At 41.5% G+C, this 18,389-nt stretch overlaps 1 protein-coding gene across 5 annotated transcripts in view; it reads left to right on the forward strand.

Moving 5' to 3' along the window:
* The window catches only part of fhit (fragile histidine triad diadenosine triphosphatase), a 354,989-nt gene that overhangs the window by 325,657 nt on the left and 10,943 nt on the right, over positions 1 to 18,389 (forward strand). The window contains exon 8 of one of the 5 annotated variants that reach the window (XM_074649370.1): positions 7,906 to 7,938. The exons of the other annotated variants lie outside the window; for them this stretch is intronic. Within the exon in view, the coding sequence (XP_074505471.1) occupies positions 7,906 to 7,917 (12 nt within the window). The 3' untranslated portion in view covers positions 7,918 to 7,938. Of the gene's footprint in view, positions 1 to 7,905; positions 7,939 to 18,389 lie in introns of those variants that run through there. 5 annotated transcript variants of the gene reach the window in all.

Below are 18,389 nucleotides of genomic sequence, written 5' to 3' on the forward strand. Positions count from 1 at the left end.
AGTGTCGTCTGAGGAGTGACAAAGTCCTACTCATCCCAGGATGGCAAGCGAACCGGGAAACGTGTCCCCATTGCAGGACCTGGGAGCGAACATCCCACAGGAACAAACATTCGATTAGCGGGGCCAGTACCTGGATCCGGTTCTTCACGTTGAGCCTCCCGAACCGCTGACTCAACCTCCCAGGTTAACGTCCCCACCACCAAGGCTGCCGGCAGAATGGTGTCTGAAACACTTGGTGACTCCTCTGATGAAAACTGCCGGGATAACGCGTCAGGCTTGATGTTCTTGGAACCAGGACGGTAAGTAAGGGTGAAGTCGAATCGACCAAAAAATAACGCCCACCGAGCCTGGCGGGAATTCAGTCGTTTGGCTGACTGGATGTAGGCAAGATTCTTGTGATCAGTCCATACAATAAACGGAATCTCCGAACCCTCCAACCAGTGTCTCCATTCCTCCAGAGCCAACTTCACTGCCAACAACTCACGATTTCCCACGTCGTAGTTGCTTTCAGCTGGAGACAGGCGTCGAGAGAAGAACGCACAGGGATGTAGCTTCTTATCGGTCTTGGAGCGTTGGGAGAGGACAGCTCCCACACCAATGTCCGAGGCATCAACCTCCACGACATACTGAAGAGAAGATTCAGGTTGCACCAGGATGGGTGCGGACGTAAAGCGGTCCTTTAATACGGCAAACGCCTGGTCCGCCTCAGGAGTCCAGCGAAAAGGAACAGCAAGAGATGTGAGCTTGGTCAGTGGAGCAGCAATTCTGCTGTAATCTCGGATGAATCGACGGTAGAAGTTGGCGAATCCAAGAAAGCGCTGCAAGAGCTTCCTGGAGGAAGGTTCAGGCCACTCTGCCACCGCCTTGATCTTGTCCGGATCCGGCCTCACCTGCCCACTCTCAATGATGTAACCGAGGAATCCAACAGAGCTGACGTGAAACTCGCACTTCTCCGCTTTCACAAACAGTTTGTTCTCCAGTAGTCTCTGGAGCACTTGGCGTACATGAAGCTGGTGTTCTGCGAGATCAGAGGAAAAAATCAAAATGTCATCCAGGTAGACAAACACAAACCGGTCCAAAAAATCTCTCAAAACATCATTAACCAGTGCTTGAAACACTGCAGGAGCATTAGTCAGTCCAAAAGGCATCACTAAATACTCAAAGTGACCCAGTGGTGTGTTGAATGCAGTCTTCCATTCATCTCCCTCTCGAATCCGTACCAAGTGGTACGCGTTCCGCAAATCTAGCTTGCTGAAGACAGTAGCTCCCTGTAGAGGTACAAAAGCAGAGCTGATTAATGGCAGCGGGTATTTGTTCTTCACCGTGATATTGTTTAACCCTCGAAAATCAATACACGGGCGGAGAGTCTTGTCTTTCTTGCTCACAAAAAAGAATCCTGCCCCTAGAGGCGAAGAGGAAGGTCTGATGAGACCTGCAGCTAGAGAGTCATTTATGTAGGTCTCCATAGACCTCTCTCAGGACGTGACAAGTTGTACAGGCGACTCGAAGGCATAGTGGTACCAGGTAGCAGCTCAATAGCACAATCATACGGACGATGAGGTGGTAAGGATAATGCTCTCTCCTTACTGAACACCTCACCGACCTCATGATATTCAGGGGGCACAGCAGACAAGTCAGGAGGAACACAGGGCGGAGGGGCAACACTGATCTCTACAGGTGGTAATGCAGACTGCAGGCACGAGGAATGACAAAAACTACTCCATCCCATAATCCTACTGGTCGACCAGTCGATCTGGGGGTTGTGTAGCTTTAACCACGGGTGTCCGAGAACAAGAGGAGTCATAGGGGCAGAAAAAACAAAAAATTGTATTAGCTCACGGTGGTTTCCAGACAGAATGAGAGAAAGAGGCTCAGTGCGGTGAGTTACTACTGCTAAGGACTTTCCGTCTAAAGCACAGACTCTGACAGGAGACTCAAGGGGTTCAATGCTGATGCCAGCCTGAGAGACTAACTCAGCATCTAAAAAACTCTGCTCGGCACCGGAATCAATCAACGCTAACAAGGGCAAGGACATGTTACTCATACACAGTTTAGCATGTATTTGAGTACGAGGTCTAGTGTTGATGGGGACATCAGACTTACTCACCAGTATCCCCACAGCTACTGGTGAGCCCGCTCTTTTGGGCGGAGAGGACATGCAGCAAGGAAATGTCCGACTTGACCACAGTAGATACACTCACCCGCTCGGATCCGTCTCTGACGTTCAGCGGGAGTGAGATTAGCCAGACCCACCTGCATGGGTTCATCAGAGTGAGCAGAGGGGCTGGGACCGGAGCCGTGAGTCTCTGACGGGCCGGAGGCAACTCTCGCGAGAGTAGGAGTCGCAGCAAAGGGGTTCACGGGAGTGTGGGATTTGTAGTTCTTCTCCCGGCGTCTCTCCCGCATACGGTTGTCCAGTCTTATAGACAGATCAATAAGAGCATCAAGGGAGTTAGTATCATCACGGACAGCAAGTTCATCCTTTAACTGTTCACACAAACCGTGTAGAAAAACTCCTTTTAATGCCTTGTCATTCCATCCAGCCTCCGCAGCTAGAATCCGGAACTCCACAGAATAATCCGCCACACTTCTTGGACTCTGTCGTAGGTTCAGCAAACGTTTAGCAGCATCTCCAATACACACAGGGTGATCAAACACTTTCTTCATCTCACTGATGAAACGATCATAGGACACAGAATTTATCCCTCCTCCTCCCAACATTGCTTCAGCCCAGTCCAGTGCTCTCCCTCTTAATAGTCCCGTAACATACGCTACCTTGGCTTGGTCTGTGGTGAAGGTGACTGGTTGTCGGGAAAAAACCAGAGAACATTGGAGCTGGAATCCCTTGCATCTCCCTAAATCACCGGCATATGGTTCAGGTGGGGGAACAGGTGATTCTCTGAGTGGCTGAGGCGGAGGAAGAGAAGGCAGAGCGGGGAATGGTGCTAATTGGCCTGAAATTGTCTCCAAACATTTTCCCATTTGAGACATCTGGTTACCCAAGGCTTGTTGGGTCTCCAATAAACCCTGAAGCAACTGGTGATGGTGTGACAACAAATCATCATGGCTGGAAACAGCACTCTGCATCGAACTTGTGTCTGCTGAGTCCATCTTGTAGGGCCAGATCGTTCTGTTGAGTTCTAGTTCCCAAAACGTGGACTCAAGTGCAGCACACAAAACGAGAGTCTTTAAAGTGAACAAAATAATATTTATTTTGCAACAAGCAAAGGTTCCAGGTTGATCCAGGAGCAGAGTGCAGGCGTGAGCAGGCAGGTAGGTAGCAGCCACAGCTGGCAGGTAACAGACCTGAGCACAGAGCAAACAACAAAACACGAGATAAGTCCAAGAATCAAAACACGAGAGCAACAGCAAAGACGAGAGCCAAAATCTAAGGGAGCCTGATTTAGAATACTATACCACTGTGGGTGACGGTACGATCTGGCGATAAGTTGCAGGAAGACCGGGGTAGATATACTGCTGGTGATTGGGATGAATGATTGCAGCTGCTCCTGCCTTGCCTGCCCAGGAGGAGGGGGAGGAGGAAGGCCACACCTCCCGACACACTGACAAACTAGACAAACCAGGGAAAACACACAAGATACAAAAGGGCAGGGAAACAGAGGAAACAAAAGGAATCACTAGCCTACAGGCAGTGCTATCATGACACATAATCCATAATTAAACATAATTTCAGTTGAGAAATAAACCCAATTCAATTTTGACTTCTGAAAATACCCTCCTGAATGACTTTATAGCAGCAGTTGTGTGGTCAACGTGAATAAAGGGAGACGTGTCTGAAAAATAGGCTCATTACACCCCTCAGTGAGGAAGGTGAATGTCAAGGGAGGAGAACGGTGCAGCATTTAATAAGTGGGACATTGTATTACCACCCACACAGAGACCCCCATTACCTACTCAGAGGTTGAATCGGCACACTGTAATTACTCGCAATTAGCAATTTAAAGAGGCTTGGAGGATTTGGATTTGTGCCTTAATTCCATCAGTTTTCACGATGAACAACAAATGCACAGAAGCGGCCACTTCAAATCTATTACAATATCAGTACATGCTGTAATTGCAGGACAGCTCTATTGGATGAAATTTAGTTCTTTCCATTACAACTATTGGACAAAATGAACAATGAATAATCTAGTGCTGGACTAATGAATGTATTCTGTGTCCCTGCAGTCAAACCTGGTCTGGTGTTTCATCTCTTTAAGATATGATTCCGTGGAAGTGATCATACAGTGTCACTGTACTCGCACCAGAGACTTTGGTGTTTTTCCCTCAGTTCATTTTTGGCTCTGATTATAGAAAGTTTCTTTGTCTTTGCTGGATTTCAATTGGTTGTGCAGATATGTTGTTTTGTCATCATTTATGGTGAACACAGTGCTCATTGCTTTAGTGTGTTTTTGCATTTCCAACGAACACTTAGGCCTCATCCACACTGGGAACGTGAGGAGCGGGTGGCGGCTGCGTGATTCGCGCTTCGGGTGTTCACACCAGCTGCGTTTTAGCTGCTGCTGTCAGCCCGTTCTTTTTACATAGATTTTGCCTTTCATAATTGTCATTTCATTTCATTTCATTATAAATGTCATTTATATTTATTTTAGACAGAGAAAGGTTAAGAAACATGTTGTAATTTGTAAATAATCCACAATTAAAACCTGTATTATATTCATTCATGGAGCTCTCCAAGACACTGCATGTTCTACAACACTTTCCAGCACATATTTCAGAATAAAAGCCTCACGTTAACAAATGAGGGAATTCTGTCCACAGAAAAAAATGCTTGAGGGCTTCTATTTTGAAATGAAAGCAGGAAGTGTTGAATTAAAAATAAATCTTTACTGTTTTTCATCTCCGTAACATATTCTAGAAATAGATATTGAAACTGTAGTAATGTTGCTGATATGATGTCAATATACAGTCAATAGATCACCTTCACTGTCTGTTGTTGCTGTGAACCGCGCGCAGCACGCGGCAAAAATAGGCGAGACCTCGAATCTCTAGAAGAGACGCAGCTGAGACGCACTGCTCTAACCTGTTAACACGGACGCCGAAATAAAAAACAACAGGTAACGCAGCCGCCACACACTCCTGACGTTCCCAGTGTGGATGAGGCTTTAGTTGCCTGGATGTACCAAATTCCAGCCGTATGAGTATACTGTACGCGTAGCCCTGTAGTGGGCTTAACTATTGGTTTACACTGAAGATGATAGAGTAGCCTTTATAGATGAGATACACAAACAGCCTGAATACAGGACAGCATAGCCAGGTCCCTGGTAATGTTGTCAGGCAACAGTGGCTGTAGCTTTCTGTCATGTGTCAGCCTGAGCAGACGCTGCTACCACAATAACTGCACTAAGCACCAAATGAACCTCAGAACTAGAAGTTATTCCTCTGACACACCGTATGACTGACAGAACTGACAGTGCTGGAGGTGGAGAATCATAATGCAGTCAGATACCCCGTACAACACCTCATGCAACCTGGTGGACTGTGCTATAAAGGGTGTCGGCGTGGTTCAAACAAAGTGCTTGTTTGATAATCAAACAACATCTGAAAATGAGTCTTAATTAATTTATGACAATTGAATAGATGAGTGTTTGACCAGTGCTTTGTTGAGATGCTGAAGAAAATACATTCCCCTGGAAGTCACTCTAGTTCTGGGCACCGTAAACAATACATCTAAATCTGACTATACAAAGTCTGTCTTGGTTTGCTGGTATAATATTAGTAATATGTGATTTAATCATATTAATCATATTGTGTGTTTACTCCACGATAAATGCTTTAGTCTCTCTCCCTCTCTCTGCTTCTTTTCTGGCTACAGACCCAAATATCTGAGGTGTGAGGTTTGAGAAGTCTCTAGAGATATTTGTGTTCAGCTTCTCATTGACTTTAGACCCGCAGCAGCAGCTGTTACTTGTTTACATGGAGATATTCAGATCTGACAGGCCAAGGTCAAATTGGCATAAGATGGTCTTAGGTGAGTTTATTTTACATCAACACAGCCAAACATCACACAACAGTGTTTTGTTCAGACACAGTATCTGTCAGGAGACATTTGCATATTTTTCAATTCCTCAGGGGGAGAAGCAGTCGGGGTGTTTGTGCTGCTTATTGATGGCAGCATTTTTTGGCACATCAGATGCTGTCGTGGCGCTCTGATCAAATCCCTCCTGCTCAGACGTCAGTCATTTAGAAGTGGCTCTGCTCTCCTGGTGGAGATCATTAGAGATAAAAAAGGAACACAATCAGGCAACAGCAACTCTGACTCTGAAATATACCCACAATTTCACACACTTGTCTTTCTTGGGGGAAAAAAACCTCATCTGTTCAGACATCTGGTGTTTATGCCACGTTGCCATCATGACAGTTATTCAAGCATGTCATTGTAGAAATGAACGTCGAGCTCATATGTCAATCTTAATAGCAACTCTTTGGGCTTTCTTTATCAGTGGCTTAATGTGTGGCAAACTTGGCTTTTGGTCTATTTGTGGTAATTCGCATCAGTGATTGGTCAGGGCAAAGCTGTTCAGTTAGTCGCTTCAGATGAATAAAGCCTCGTCCACACTGGGAACGTCAAGAGCTCGTGGTGACCTGTTGTTTTTTATTTCGACGTCCGTGTTAACAGGTTAGAGCAGCCACGCTGCGTCTCTGCTAGAGATTCGAGGTCTCGCCTATTTTTGACGTGAGCTGCACAGAAACAACAGACAGTGAAACTGATCTATTGACTGTAAATTGACATCATACCAGGAACATTACTACAGTTTCAATGTCTAAACATCTGTAGAATATGTTACAGAGATGAAAAAAAGTAAAGACTTATTTTTAAATAAACACTTCCTGCTTTCATTTCAAAATAGAAGCCCTCAAGCGTTTTTTTTTCTGTGGACAGAATTCCTTCATTTGTTAACACAATGCTTTTATTCTGAAATATCTGCCCGACAGTGTTGTAGAACATGCAATGACTTGGGGAGCTCCATGAATGAATATAGTACCGGGTTTCAATTGTTGATTATTACTATTATTTACAAATTACCACATGTTTTTTTGACCTTTCTCTGTCTAAAATAAATATAAATGACATTTATAATGAAATGAAATGGCCATTATGAAAGGCAAACACTATGTAGAAAGAAAGGGCTGACAGCAGCAGACACGCAGCTGACATGCAGCTGAACCGCAGCTGGTGTGAACACCTGACGCGTGAATCACGCAGCCGCCACGCGTTTCCAACGTTCCCAGTGTGGATGAGGCATTAATGACAAGAGGTGTTATGGCCCTCAGGACACCAAGCAAAGGAACTTAAATAATATAAAGGTGGCGCCTTCTTGTACTCTGAGAAAATATGTGGGAGGGAATGTAGTGAACACACTGGTGATATACAGATAGGTTAGTTTGTGGGATATCAGATGTCATTAAAATATATTAAAAAGATATGCCCGACACAGAGAGAACATACATGCACTTCAGATATAACCTTTGTTTGACTAAGATAAAAAGACATTTATGGAACACAGAAAACGTATCATTTGGTTACATGACAAAATGAACAATTTATCAGGAAAATGTTGATTATAGTTCCGTCTTTGGATTTGTTATGTGTGACTTGAACAAACACAGATGTCCAGATTAAGCAGGGATATGCTTTACTTTTTTCATACTGTACTTATTTAATTACCTTATGTTTTTTTATTCTTTAACACACAGTTTAATGGCTCCTGCTCTATTCTAACCATGAGAAAATATTTCACAAAATGTTTAACCTGCATAGTAAAAACACACAGTAAGTATTCCTGTACCAAGCTGGGGTTTGGCCCATATTTACCCCTCAACAATGTCTTTGTTGTCTGTGTTTTGCCTTTAAATCTGACAAACACTATTTCTCTGCTTCAGAAACACGTATAATAACAAGTGGTGAGATGTGAGTACGCAGAACCTGCAGCCAAAGGCAGATGGAGCCGTCGAAAGTCAGTTTTTCAACATAGAAATCTACATAATAAATGTTACCAACGGCTCCGGAGTCTGTTGTAGATTACAATAAAATGAGTGCAATAAAAATAAAAAAAGCAATAGCAGTTTGTTTCAAATACTAACTGTAATCAACCCAACATGAATCAGTCTAACATGTAATATAAATCATTTCACTGCATCACCTCATATCACAAATGAAAATGCACTAAAAGAGTTTAAAAAAAAAAAATTAAATGTCACTATCGCAAAATAACTTATAAAGGTGCACGGTAAACTTTATGATCATTCAAAACCACAGATGTGGGGGCGCACAGCAGAACATAAATTGCATTTCCTCAGCTCAATATGCAAATTAAAAACACAAATAAAGCATGGATTAAAAACATATGAAACAACAGAAATATCTAGTTTGTGTCTGTTGTTTCAGGATTTCTTGGGTTTTAGGCATTTAAAGTGTGTCTAGGTGACTAATGGGGCCAATTTCTGAAATTGGTCCAGTATTGCCACTTCAGCGAGCTGCAAGGGCAGCGAGCAACGTCAATATAACGTCCACTAAAAGGGCTTGTTGTTGCCACTGACAGGCTCAAGTTGTTATTATAAATGTCTGACAACATTATGGAAAGGACCCTACAGAGAAATAAAAGTTTTTTCTTACCTTTCTCTTGATCCGGTCTGTTTGTTATTGTGTCCAAGTCTCGCTCGAGGAGAAGTCTAATTGTTAAATCTAATTATCCGTATACTCTGGCTCAAACAAATGCGGGCGGCCATCGAATTCAAAGACCTCATCCACATTGTGGAAATCCTCTAAATATTCAGCCGTGACATTGAAAATCTTTTAGATAACTCTAAGCTATGCTTTCTGTACTCGAACACAACAAACTCTGCCCGGCTGCCACTCACGTTTCCACCGTGGACGTATTCAACTATTCCACCGTTGTCTTCCGGCAACACGTCACCTCGCCAGATTTCCGAAGGACACTTTTACTTGAGCGAGACTCTTTCCATGATGTCAGACACTTATAATAACAATCAGAGCCTGTCATGGTAAAAACAAGCACTTTTAGTGGACCTAAATGACGGTGCCAGCTTGCCCCAACAGCACCATATTGCAGCCTGTGAGCAGCTGCTGTCTACAGCGCTCTCTCTCAATACTGGACCAGTTTCAGAAATTGTTGTCCCTTTTAGTCAGTTAGAAACAAAAATGGGAAAATACCAAAGTTACCCTTTAAGATACAAACGTATAATCACACTATCCCGATCAAAATAGATTATGGGATGTTTCAGGGCAACATCTGAAACTCCGTACTTCTTCTCTTCCTACCTTCTGACTGGGAAAACACCAAACAGATGGTTAAAGTAATATTTCAAGTTCTCCAAAATTCTTATTTGTCGTAGCAATGCTTGGGCAAGTCTTTGTGCTGTCACAAAACTGGAGCCCTTATAACTTTGTTGGCACTTTTACTTTATTTACTTTTGAAGGTTCCCTTTCTGACGAGACCTTGATTTGGAGTTGAGCATGTAATTCAGTATCTACAGACATTGTATTTGTCCTTTTTTTTGTTCAAAAAATATGAGCCGAGCGGAAAAAGTTAACTTAAAAGTTGAGCATGTTAAGTTGACAAAGTAAAGTGAAACATTAAGGCACCGTGATTTAAAAGACTCTTCTTTATATAATCCACAATATGTGTTATGTTCATAAAGGCTGGAACAGGCGAGCCGCTCAGAGAGAGAGGACCAACCTGCACGCCCACACAGCCTTGAGTAGTGCTTCAGTATGTGTAAGCACCGTCTCTAAAACATTTGATATTGTTATGCAAATGTGAAGTGCAATAGGCTAACATAGATTTCAGAACAACATAACCTTTGTGGCTTCATATTTAGCTTCCTCAGCAAAACAGTCCAGGGTAAAGCCAGCAGGTGTTACTGTGTGGCTGTGTGTACGTGTGCATGTGAGATGCAACATTTTAATTGACAGCAGTGGTATTTCTCATGTCATCTTGAACTGTAAAATAACTATAATTTTCGACAGATAAATGTAGCAGAGTAAAATATCCAATATTTCCCTCTGAAATGCAGTGGAGGAGAATTATAAATAGATACTCACATAATGTTCTTATCCTGAACTGTTCAAGATGTCTCCATCACTTTTATTGTCCAAGTTTGTATGTAAATGTGAATTTAAGGGTTGCTTGTGTAGGTCACATAAACACAATACAAGATTAGTTTAAACGTTAAAATCAGTCTTTCGGGAAACAATAATAATCTAAAATCAAAGTTTAGCCTTTACTTACGATCACTTAATCGGCTCAATTTACGACCTCGAAGGAAGCACACGTGAGAAGTTATTTTTAATGTTAGGGGCGACAACACTTTTATCATCGGTCGGCAGCATTTTTCACCTTCAGAAATGTATCGACAACGTTACAAAGCTTGCTGCGCCATTAAAGTAATGAGAGTCGCTGCCACGGACTATTCTGAGAAGCGATCATTACATCAATGCAGGAGAACTGTGTGCTGCTTAATATAGATTCTGCAGCAAGTGGAATGTGATCAGATGAAAGAGATCAGAAACAGTTAGAGAAAGATGGATTCGTTGAAAGACATATGGCAGAACTGGATACCGTACTGTGAGAATGTGTACAGTAAATTCCCAAATCTTCAAAATCATATTATAACATACATAAATTTGCATTAATAATACAGTATATGCATATGTATACAATGCATGATGATAACATATTTAGACACATGTACATAGTATAATTTATAGATAATTACGAAAAATGTATACAATCTAGTTGTCAATATTTATTCTTTCACTGCCCGCATGAGCAGCGCGGCTCACGTACCAGCTGTGTCTCTCCTAGAGATTCGAGATCTCACCTATTTTTACCGCGAGACGCGTGCGGTTCACAGCAACAACAGACAGTGAAAGTGATCTATTGACTGTATATTGGCTTCTTACCAGCAACATTACTTTAGTCTCAATGTATGTCTGTATCTGTAGAATTTGTTACAGACATGAAAAAAAAGTAAAGACTTATTTTTAAATGAACACTTCCTGCTTCTGTTTCAAAATAAAAGCCCTCAAGCAAAAAAAAAATTATATGGACAGAATTCCTTCATTTGTCGACATGAGGCTTTTATTCTGAAATATTTACAGGAGAGTGTTGTTGAAAATGCAGTGACTTGTACGGCTCCATGAATGAATAGAGTACAGGGTTTTAATTGTAGATTATTACTATTATTTACAAATGAGCACACGGTTCTTAACCTTTTTTCTGTCTAAAATAAATATAAATGACATTTATAATGATGTGAAATGGCCATTATGAAAGACAGACTCTATGTAGAAAGAAAGGGCTAGCAGCAGTGTATCCTATTCGGGGTCGAGGGGGGACTGGAGGCGATCCTAGCTGACATTGGGCGAAGGATTGTAAAAATCAAATATGACAAAACAAAGCCCATCAGTGGAATGTCAACTTGTACAAATTAGTGTTAAGGGTACATGGAAGTTGAGATATGTCTTACATGGTGGAAGTGAAGGTAGTTAATAGTCATTTGTGACAACTGTGAATTTGTGGTTTCTCTATCCCTATTCATCAAAAAGTAGAATCCTGAAACAGACATGAATAAATCAAACAGTTCAGAGATTCTGTCTGATGGCATTTAACCGAGCCAAGAGATAACAGTTTGAAAACTTGTGTTTGCTTTCTTTTATCATGATTGTGGTGGATTACCTTAAATGTGAGTAAAATATGTACAAAAACATCTGCCAACTCAATGTCTAAATCCTTAATGTGAATGACAACATTTATTTACAAGATCAGACATCAACCTCAGTTTAAAAGGTTGAAAAAATAAATCACACAACCCAGCTACAGTCCTGCTAATGCTTACATAAGTTTAAATGATTAATGGAAATGTCTCTAATAGAGCATTCTGCCGCATCATCAAATGTCTCCTAATCAATGAAATACACAGAGTATTGTATTGGTCTCATTGGAGCACAGCATGTATAGTGATTTGTGTGAAAACAAAAACTGCTCCATGAGACATTCATTCACTGAGTTTATGAAATATGCATCATCTCCAAAATGCAGTTCAGGTCTGAAAAACTAGGAAAACATCAATCGAACATTTTTCAGCACAAATTACACAAACGTGCAATCTTCTTGTGTTCATCCCATAAAAGTAGTACTTTTCAATGTAGCTGATAAGCCAAACACAAACCTGAAAAAATTGTTTGATGTTTATTGATTGCTTTTTTCATGCTGAATGACTCATTTCTGGTAATCACAAGATTTAAAGTCATGCACTTGTGTGATTCTTTGTGGAGAAACTCAGTTTTACAGATCTGTCGATTATATCAATGAATCAGTCAGTAGACAAAATTGTACGAGTGTTAGTCGATTACGAATTTCTTTGGTTGAGGACCGCTCTAATTATGGACTTGACCTACTATTTAGCAAGTCATTGCAATCAAATTGTGGACAAGATATCAGAAAAGGCAAGCTGCAGTATTCAATGTCAATTTCAACCAAATGTTACATATACTGAAGTTTCAGCGTTGTATCAATTTATTTAATTACCTCCGCCAAGGCCAAAGGCCTAGGAAGAAGGTTATGTTTTCACAGGCGTTGGTTTGTTGGTTTGTTGGTTTATCCGTTTGCAAGATTACTCAAAAAGTACGCAATGGATTTAAATTAAATTTTTTGGAGGGGTGGGGTGTGGCTTAATGAACAATCCATTCGATTTTGGTGGCGATCTGGACCATAATCCGGATTCAGGAATTTTATTTAGGATTGAGATCAGCCAGAACATTAAGACCTCTGGGTATAACACATGCTCAGTGTAGCTGATGATGCGTTGATGACGCCTGACCTCTTTCCTTCAGAGAGAGAGCGGATTTAATAATTTCAGATACAATTGCAGAGTCATAGTATCTAGAAGGCGGCAAATGTGTTTGTAATTGTCATGCTTTTATATTAGTTGAAGGATGATCAACAATGCATTAAGACACTGTCATCAATGTGTGTGAATCAGAACGTACTGTCATCCAGCTAACAAAGACTCTTTCTTCCAAATACAATGTTTTCACCAATAACTGTGATGTGTTCATTTCATAAAATTCAATAAAACGTTGATATCGACTGGTGGCTAGTACAGTAGCATATAGCAGACCAGGACAATCAAATTACTCAGGTCTAGTTTGATGGACAGGCTGGGGTCTTAACCCAGTCTGCTCTCATTCAGGATTCCTGCATGCAGGGCCTTTTTCTCCTGGAGGCTCTCACCATTTGTGTCCATGACTATATTGACCGTTGGCTACAGTACCTATGGAGGGCTTGTTATCTGTTCCGTGGATGTGGATGGGCGCCGAGGTCAGGACGACCTCTCGGTCACCCTGCGGGGTCACTGTTTAATGAAAGTGTGTCCTGTCTGACGTATAGGGTTGCGGCCTGTGTGCCGTCCCACACCCAGTCGCCACGGGAGAAAATGGGGTTGCCAGAGGTTAATCAAGTGCAATTTCTTTCTCTCCTGCCTGATATGTCCTCGTCCACTTTGAGGAGTGTGTTCTGAAAGAGCTGTACACTCAGTTGCTCCGTATGTGTCTGGAATCCAGTGCTTCAAAAACCTACCCCTACTGTGTATTGTAGTTCACTGTGCATGTGCAGTTTAAGGGCCGCTTTAGGAAGGTCCTGTTTGCAGAATAAGACACTTAGAAAATAGAAATAGAACAAGAGAGGGTGCAGTTAGTCTGGGGTTTCCTGAATAATTACTCAGATTACAATTATTGCTTTCAAATAGTGAAATTCACATGCAGAAATGCCATCACGTGCAGTAAAAAGCCAACAATATTAGAATAGTTAAATCAGCTTTTTCTTAAGCTATCACAGTCTTCAGCAGCTGGTGGAGATGGCCCAGTTGTCATGGAGATGGATCTGTTGACATGCAAGCTGTTCATGATTTACCTATAATGATTTCATCCATAGCACTTTTAGAACTTCTTGTTGACGTCAGATTATATGTTGTGCATGATAAGAAGTAGAATCTGCACTGTGCTTTGCTCCCACAATTATTTTTATTAAAGTCCCCATGAAGTGGAAGTTGGAGCGTCTCTAACTGCTGTACTGTGATGAATATTTGGGTGGTGTAAAGTTACGAGAGGGATTTAAAGCAAATCCTTTTACATTTGGTTGGGCCGTTAAAATGTGGTCAGGTTTAAAGTTTAGCTCGATACGGAGCTACGGAGCAGAGGACTGTTGGCTCCACACACTCACCTCCGACACCTGTTGTTAGATCAGGAGAAGGACGAGGGAGAGATGAAACGGAAAATTTGCCGGTTTTCACCCGGCTGTGAGGTAACATTACTGCACGTGCAGATGAACGCCTGAAGCTCCCTGCTCACCCGCTGGCAAAACTCCGCAGGTCATTTTGCGTGGTCATCTGGTGGATCTCCACGGCGTCTACTGCCGCGCTGCACTGACACAAAGTCGTTTGAAAATCGGTAGAGTTTCCCGTTGAATGAATTAGACCTCAGCCACATAGTTTTGGAAATGAAAACAGCATCATGGCCCACTGATATCCAAAAACACATCTCTTCCCGTCTCTCTCCATATTGCTCTGTTAGCCACTTCGATCAAAGAACTATATTGATTCAATCCACAAACGATTGGCTTGCTCGGCGCCAAAAGTCTCATTTGATTGAATGAATTTGAAAGATGAATTCTCATCTAAGTTCCTCGGCTATTCCCTAACAGCCAACAACCTGTCAATAGTTAACAGGGCCTTATCAGAGGACCTCAGGCTACGGGTTGGTAAGTAGCCAGGTAGCTCGGTGCCCAACCATGCAGGGCCTTGTCAAGATTAAAATTTTAAAATCAACTCTAAAACGGACAGACAGCCAGTGAAGGGAAGCTAAAATAGAGGAGATATGATCATGCTTTCGAGATTTGGTTAAAAGTCCGGCGGCTGCTTTTTGGACACACTGAAGCCGTGTTATCACATTTTGGCCGAGGCATGTAAACACGGCATTACAATAATCCAGCCGAGAAGGGATAAAAGTGTGAATAACTCTTTGGAGGTCATAAAATATAATAAAAGATCAAATTCTAGCAATAATTCTCAAGTGGAATTAACACGACTGAGCTTGCTTTTAACCATGGGACTCAAGGTTTGAGGTTGTGATCTAAGATAACAACAAAGTTTTTAACAGTAGGTACAAATGTTGAGTACCAAGACCAGGCAGAACCTGTCCATACGTGTGCTTGGGGCCTTCAATAAGGATATCCGTTTTGGAGGAGTTAAGCTGAAGAAAAATTTGAGACATCCAATCCTTAATCGCAGCCAAGCAATTATGCACGGAAGATAACTTAGCTAAGTCTAATGGTTTGCATGACAAGTTGAGTTTCGTCATTGTAGCAATGAAATGAGACATCATGCTGTTTGATAACGTGGCCCAAAGGGAGTAAATTAAGGGGAAATAAAATTGGACCGTGAATTGCTGACCAAGTGGCAGTATTTGACGATTTGGGAGTGAGAATGTGTGGGATTTTTAGAGAAGTGGCTGGACAGTGGCAGTCTTGGAAAAAGTCGGGAACACATCACTGTTGATGATTGAAAGCAGGCAAAGGGCTACCATATCTAGAACATCTGATAAGAATTTGGTGGGTAGTATTTTGACCAATGGACTTGATGATGGTGTCGTGTGAGATTGTTGCAATTAATTCTTGGAGGGTAATTTCCCTAAAAAATATGCAAAGTATCCGACTGAGGACAAGATAAGTCAGATAAAGGTAAAGACTCTTGCTGTGCAGCATTTCAATCAATCAGATCTTCATCAGGCACACACCAGCCCGATCAAACATCACATTATATACGTATATCTCAAAATGATGGCAATCTGCAACATGTGACCACACTGAAAAGCAGCTGGCTACAATCCGAGCCATCATGTATGCATTTTCATTAAGAAAGCATCTATCACAGCTGATATCAACTGGAATTCAAAACAATATAATAAACAGTCAGACAAAAACATTGTTGTTAAAAGTTCAGCATCAAAGTTCACTCTGATGAAGACCATGTAATACGGTTGAAATATCCTTAAAAGGATAGCCAGAGGACTTTAAGTAGAGCCTGCTCTGTCAAACAATTACTTCCAGAGTCAAGAATGGACTTTGATTGTTAATACTAGAATTATACAACAATAAAATAACATAAAATGATAGAGTGGGTGAAGCCGTCCGGATAAAAGCACATCTATAACAGTGTGCCTTGAGGCACACAGCCTTGATTACGATTAAGAAGCTTTCAAACTAACAGCATTGCATCGAAGCCCCTTTTCACTGTCCTGATAAACGATTATTTTAGGCCCCTACTGTGTGATAACAGCAATATTACAGGTTCATTCAATGTTACACTGTGCAGGATGGGTCCAATATAATCTTGGTCACAATCTGTGTCAGAACGCAGATAAAGAAAAAAACATGTCTGCAAGCAGAGACACAATTTTTCACTTTTTCTTTTATAGATTTACAGTAGGCTACTGTTTGCAGTCAGACAAAACAGTACCAAACTTTAAATTTGCTGGGTTAATTTGGTGGACACGGGACAACGTAACAAGAATTTGCCACGGTGACGTCAGCCCGTTTTCTCGCTAGCTGCCGTTAGCCGGTTAGCTAACATGCAGGCCCAAAGCTTGGAGGGATAAAAACATTTGTAGCTGAGGCTAAAACTAGGGGCTATTACTGATAGGTGAACTGTGTCTGCCATCCACTAACATCTCAGTAACGTTAATGGCAAAAGGTAATGAACTTGCAATAGCCCGTTAACTCGCTAAAAGGCATTTGCCAGTTAGCCAACTAGCAGGCCAAACGTCTCCATTTTGGAGGGACCAGCCACTAACGCTAGCATTGCGGTACGTTAGCAGTGCGTTACCTACTAGTCTTAACGAGCCGCCTGGGTCTAAAATTCAGGCTAACTCTATCGGACATCCATTTAAGTCTAAAATAAAGGATTAGGTCAGCTTAAATTACAATACCAATCTGGCGCTATAGTCCCCGAACGAGTCAGCAAATATGCCCGGCGTAGGCTATCAGCTAACGGTAACAGTAGACAAGGGTTAACCTAACGTATAGTATACAAAAGCTGAACAACTCTTTCCAACTGTAACAATATCATTATAGTCACTTTAGACACTTTTCGTGCTAGTAGCAGAGGTTCTTGTTAAAATACCTGTGAAGAATTGATACAGAAAATTCCATCATATTAACGCAGTACATCTGCCCGTATTTTTACGGACTTTTCTTAGAGTATAGGTACATTCTGTTTCTTTGTGTAGCAAAGCTGCTTTGTTAATTAAAAGAAGCACCCAATAGTCTCACTTTTCTTTCCAATCCAAATTGTATTATTAAAACTAATGTCTGTGCATAGAAGCAAAGAGGGCTGGCACATAAATCAGAGTAAATGATGTATATTGTTAGTCATCTATTTTATTTATTAGATATGCCATTTGTGGCAGCAGAACTAGATCTCCAGAGAAAGTGAAATACACCATAGATTATTTGTTCATTTACAAAATGATGCTGTTCTGTCTTCTGTCAAAGTCCAGATGTTTATTTGAAGGCATCCATCTCCTGAAATTCTATCTAATGATCTAAATGCCGTGAATAGAATTAAAGTGGGGAAATATTGAATGCTTTACTTTACTGTCTCAAAATGGTCAAACTTTTTAAGATATTGAATCATTCAAAGCAACAATGACTTACAAAGCATGGTCCAACTGCCGGGCAACACTGCCGACGGCTACTTCGCTGAACTTCTGCATCTCTCACGCGTGCGGTGTTCACACAGTGGTGTTGCTGCTGCTGTGCATCGATTGGTCGATGGGAAAAAATTAATAAATTCAAAATTCTGCATGTTATCTCTAGACTAATTAAATTGCCCACAGTGCACTCTACCTGATAGCCTAAATTAATTATAAATAAACATACAAATCTATTTGCAGCATCTCTGAACTCTAAAAACCGACATGCAGGTTTATTTAAAAAATATATCCACAATTACACCATTTATGCTAGAGCTACCAGAAGCTCTAATAACAGATATTACTGTCGGTTATTCAACTTCCCAATGGTCCTTGAACACATCATGTGTGACGAACGCTTCTCTCAGGAAAAACAACCACATCAAATCTTAAAATTGTGACGTTTCATGAAAAACAGGAGATGTAACTTTAACCTTCCATAACCGTCACCACTCTGTGTAATAGAACATGTGTCAATTTGATCATAAATGTAGTTATAGAGATATTATGGTTAGTTGTTGTGTCTTACCAAACAGCTACTGTGGTGATAATGTAGACGCTAGGGGGCTCATGCTAGCAAGGTGCGGCTGTGCTC

This window comes from Sebastes fasciatus, chromosome 1, assembly GCF_043250625.1.
Source record: "Sebastes fasciatus isolate fSebFas1 chromosome 1, fSebFas1.pri, whole genome shotgun sequence".
Lineage (NCBI taxonomy): Eukaryota > Metazoa > Chordata > Actinopteri > Perciformes > Sebastidae > Sebastes > Sebastes fasciatus.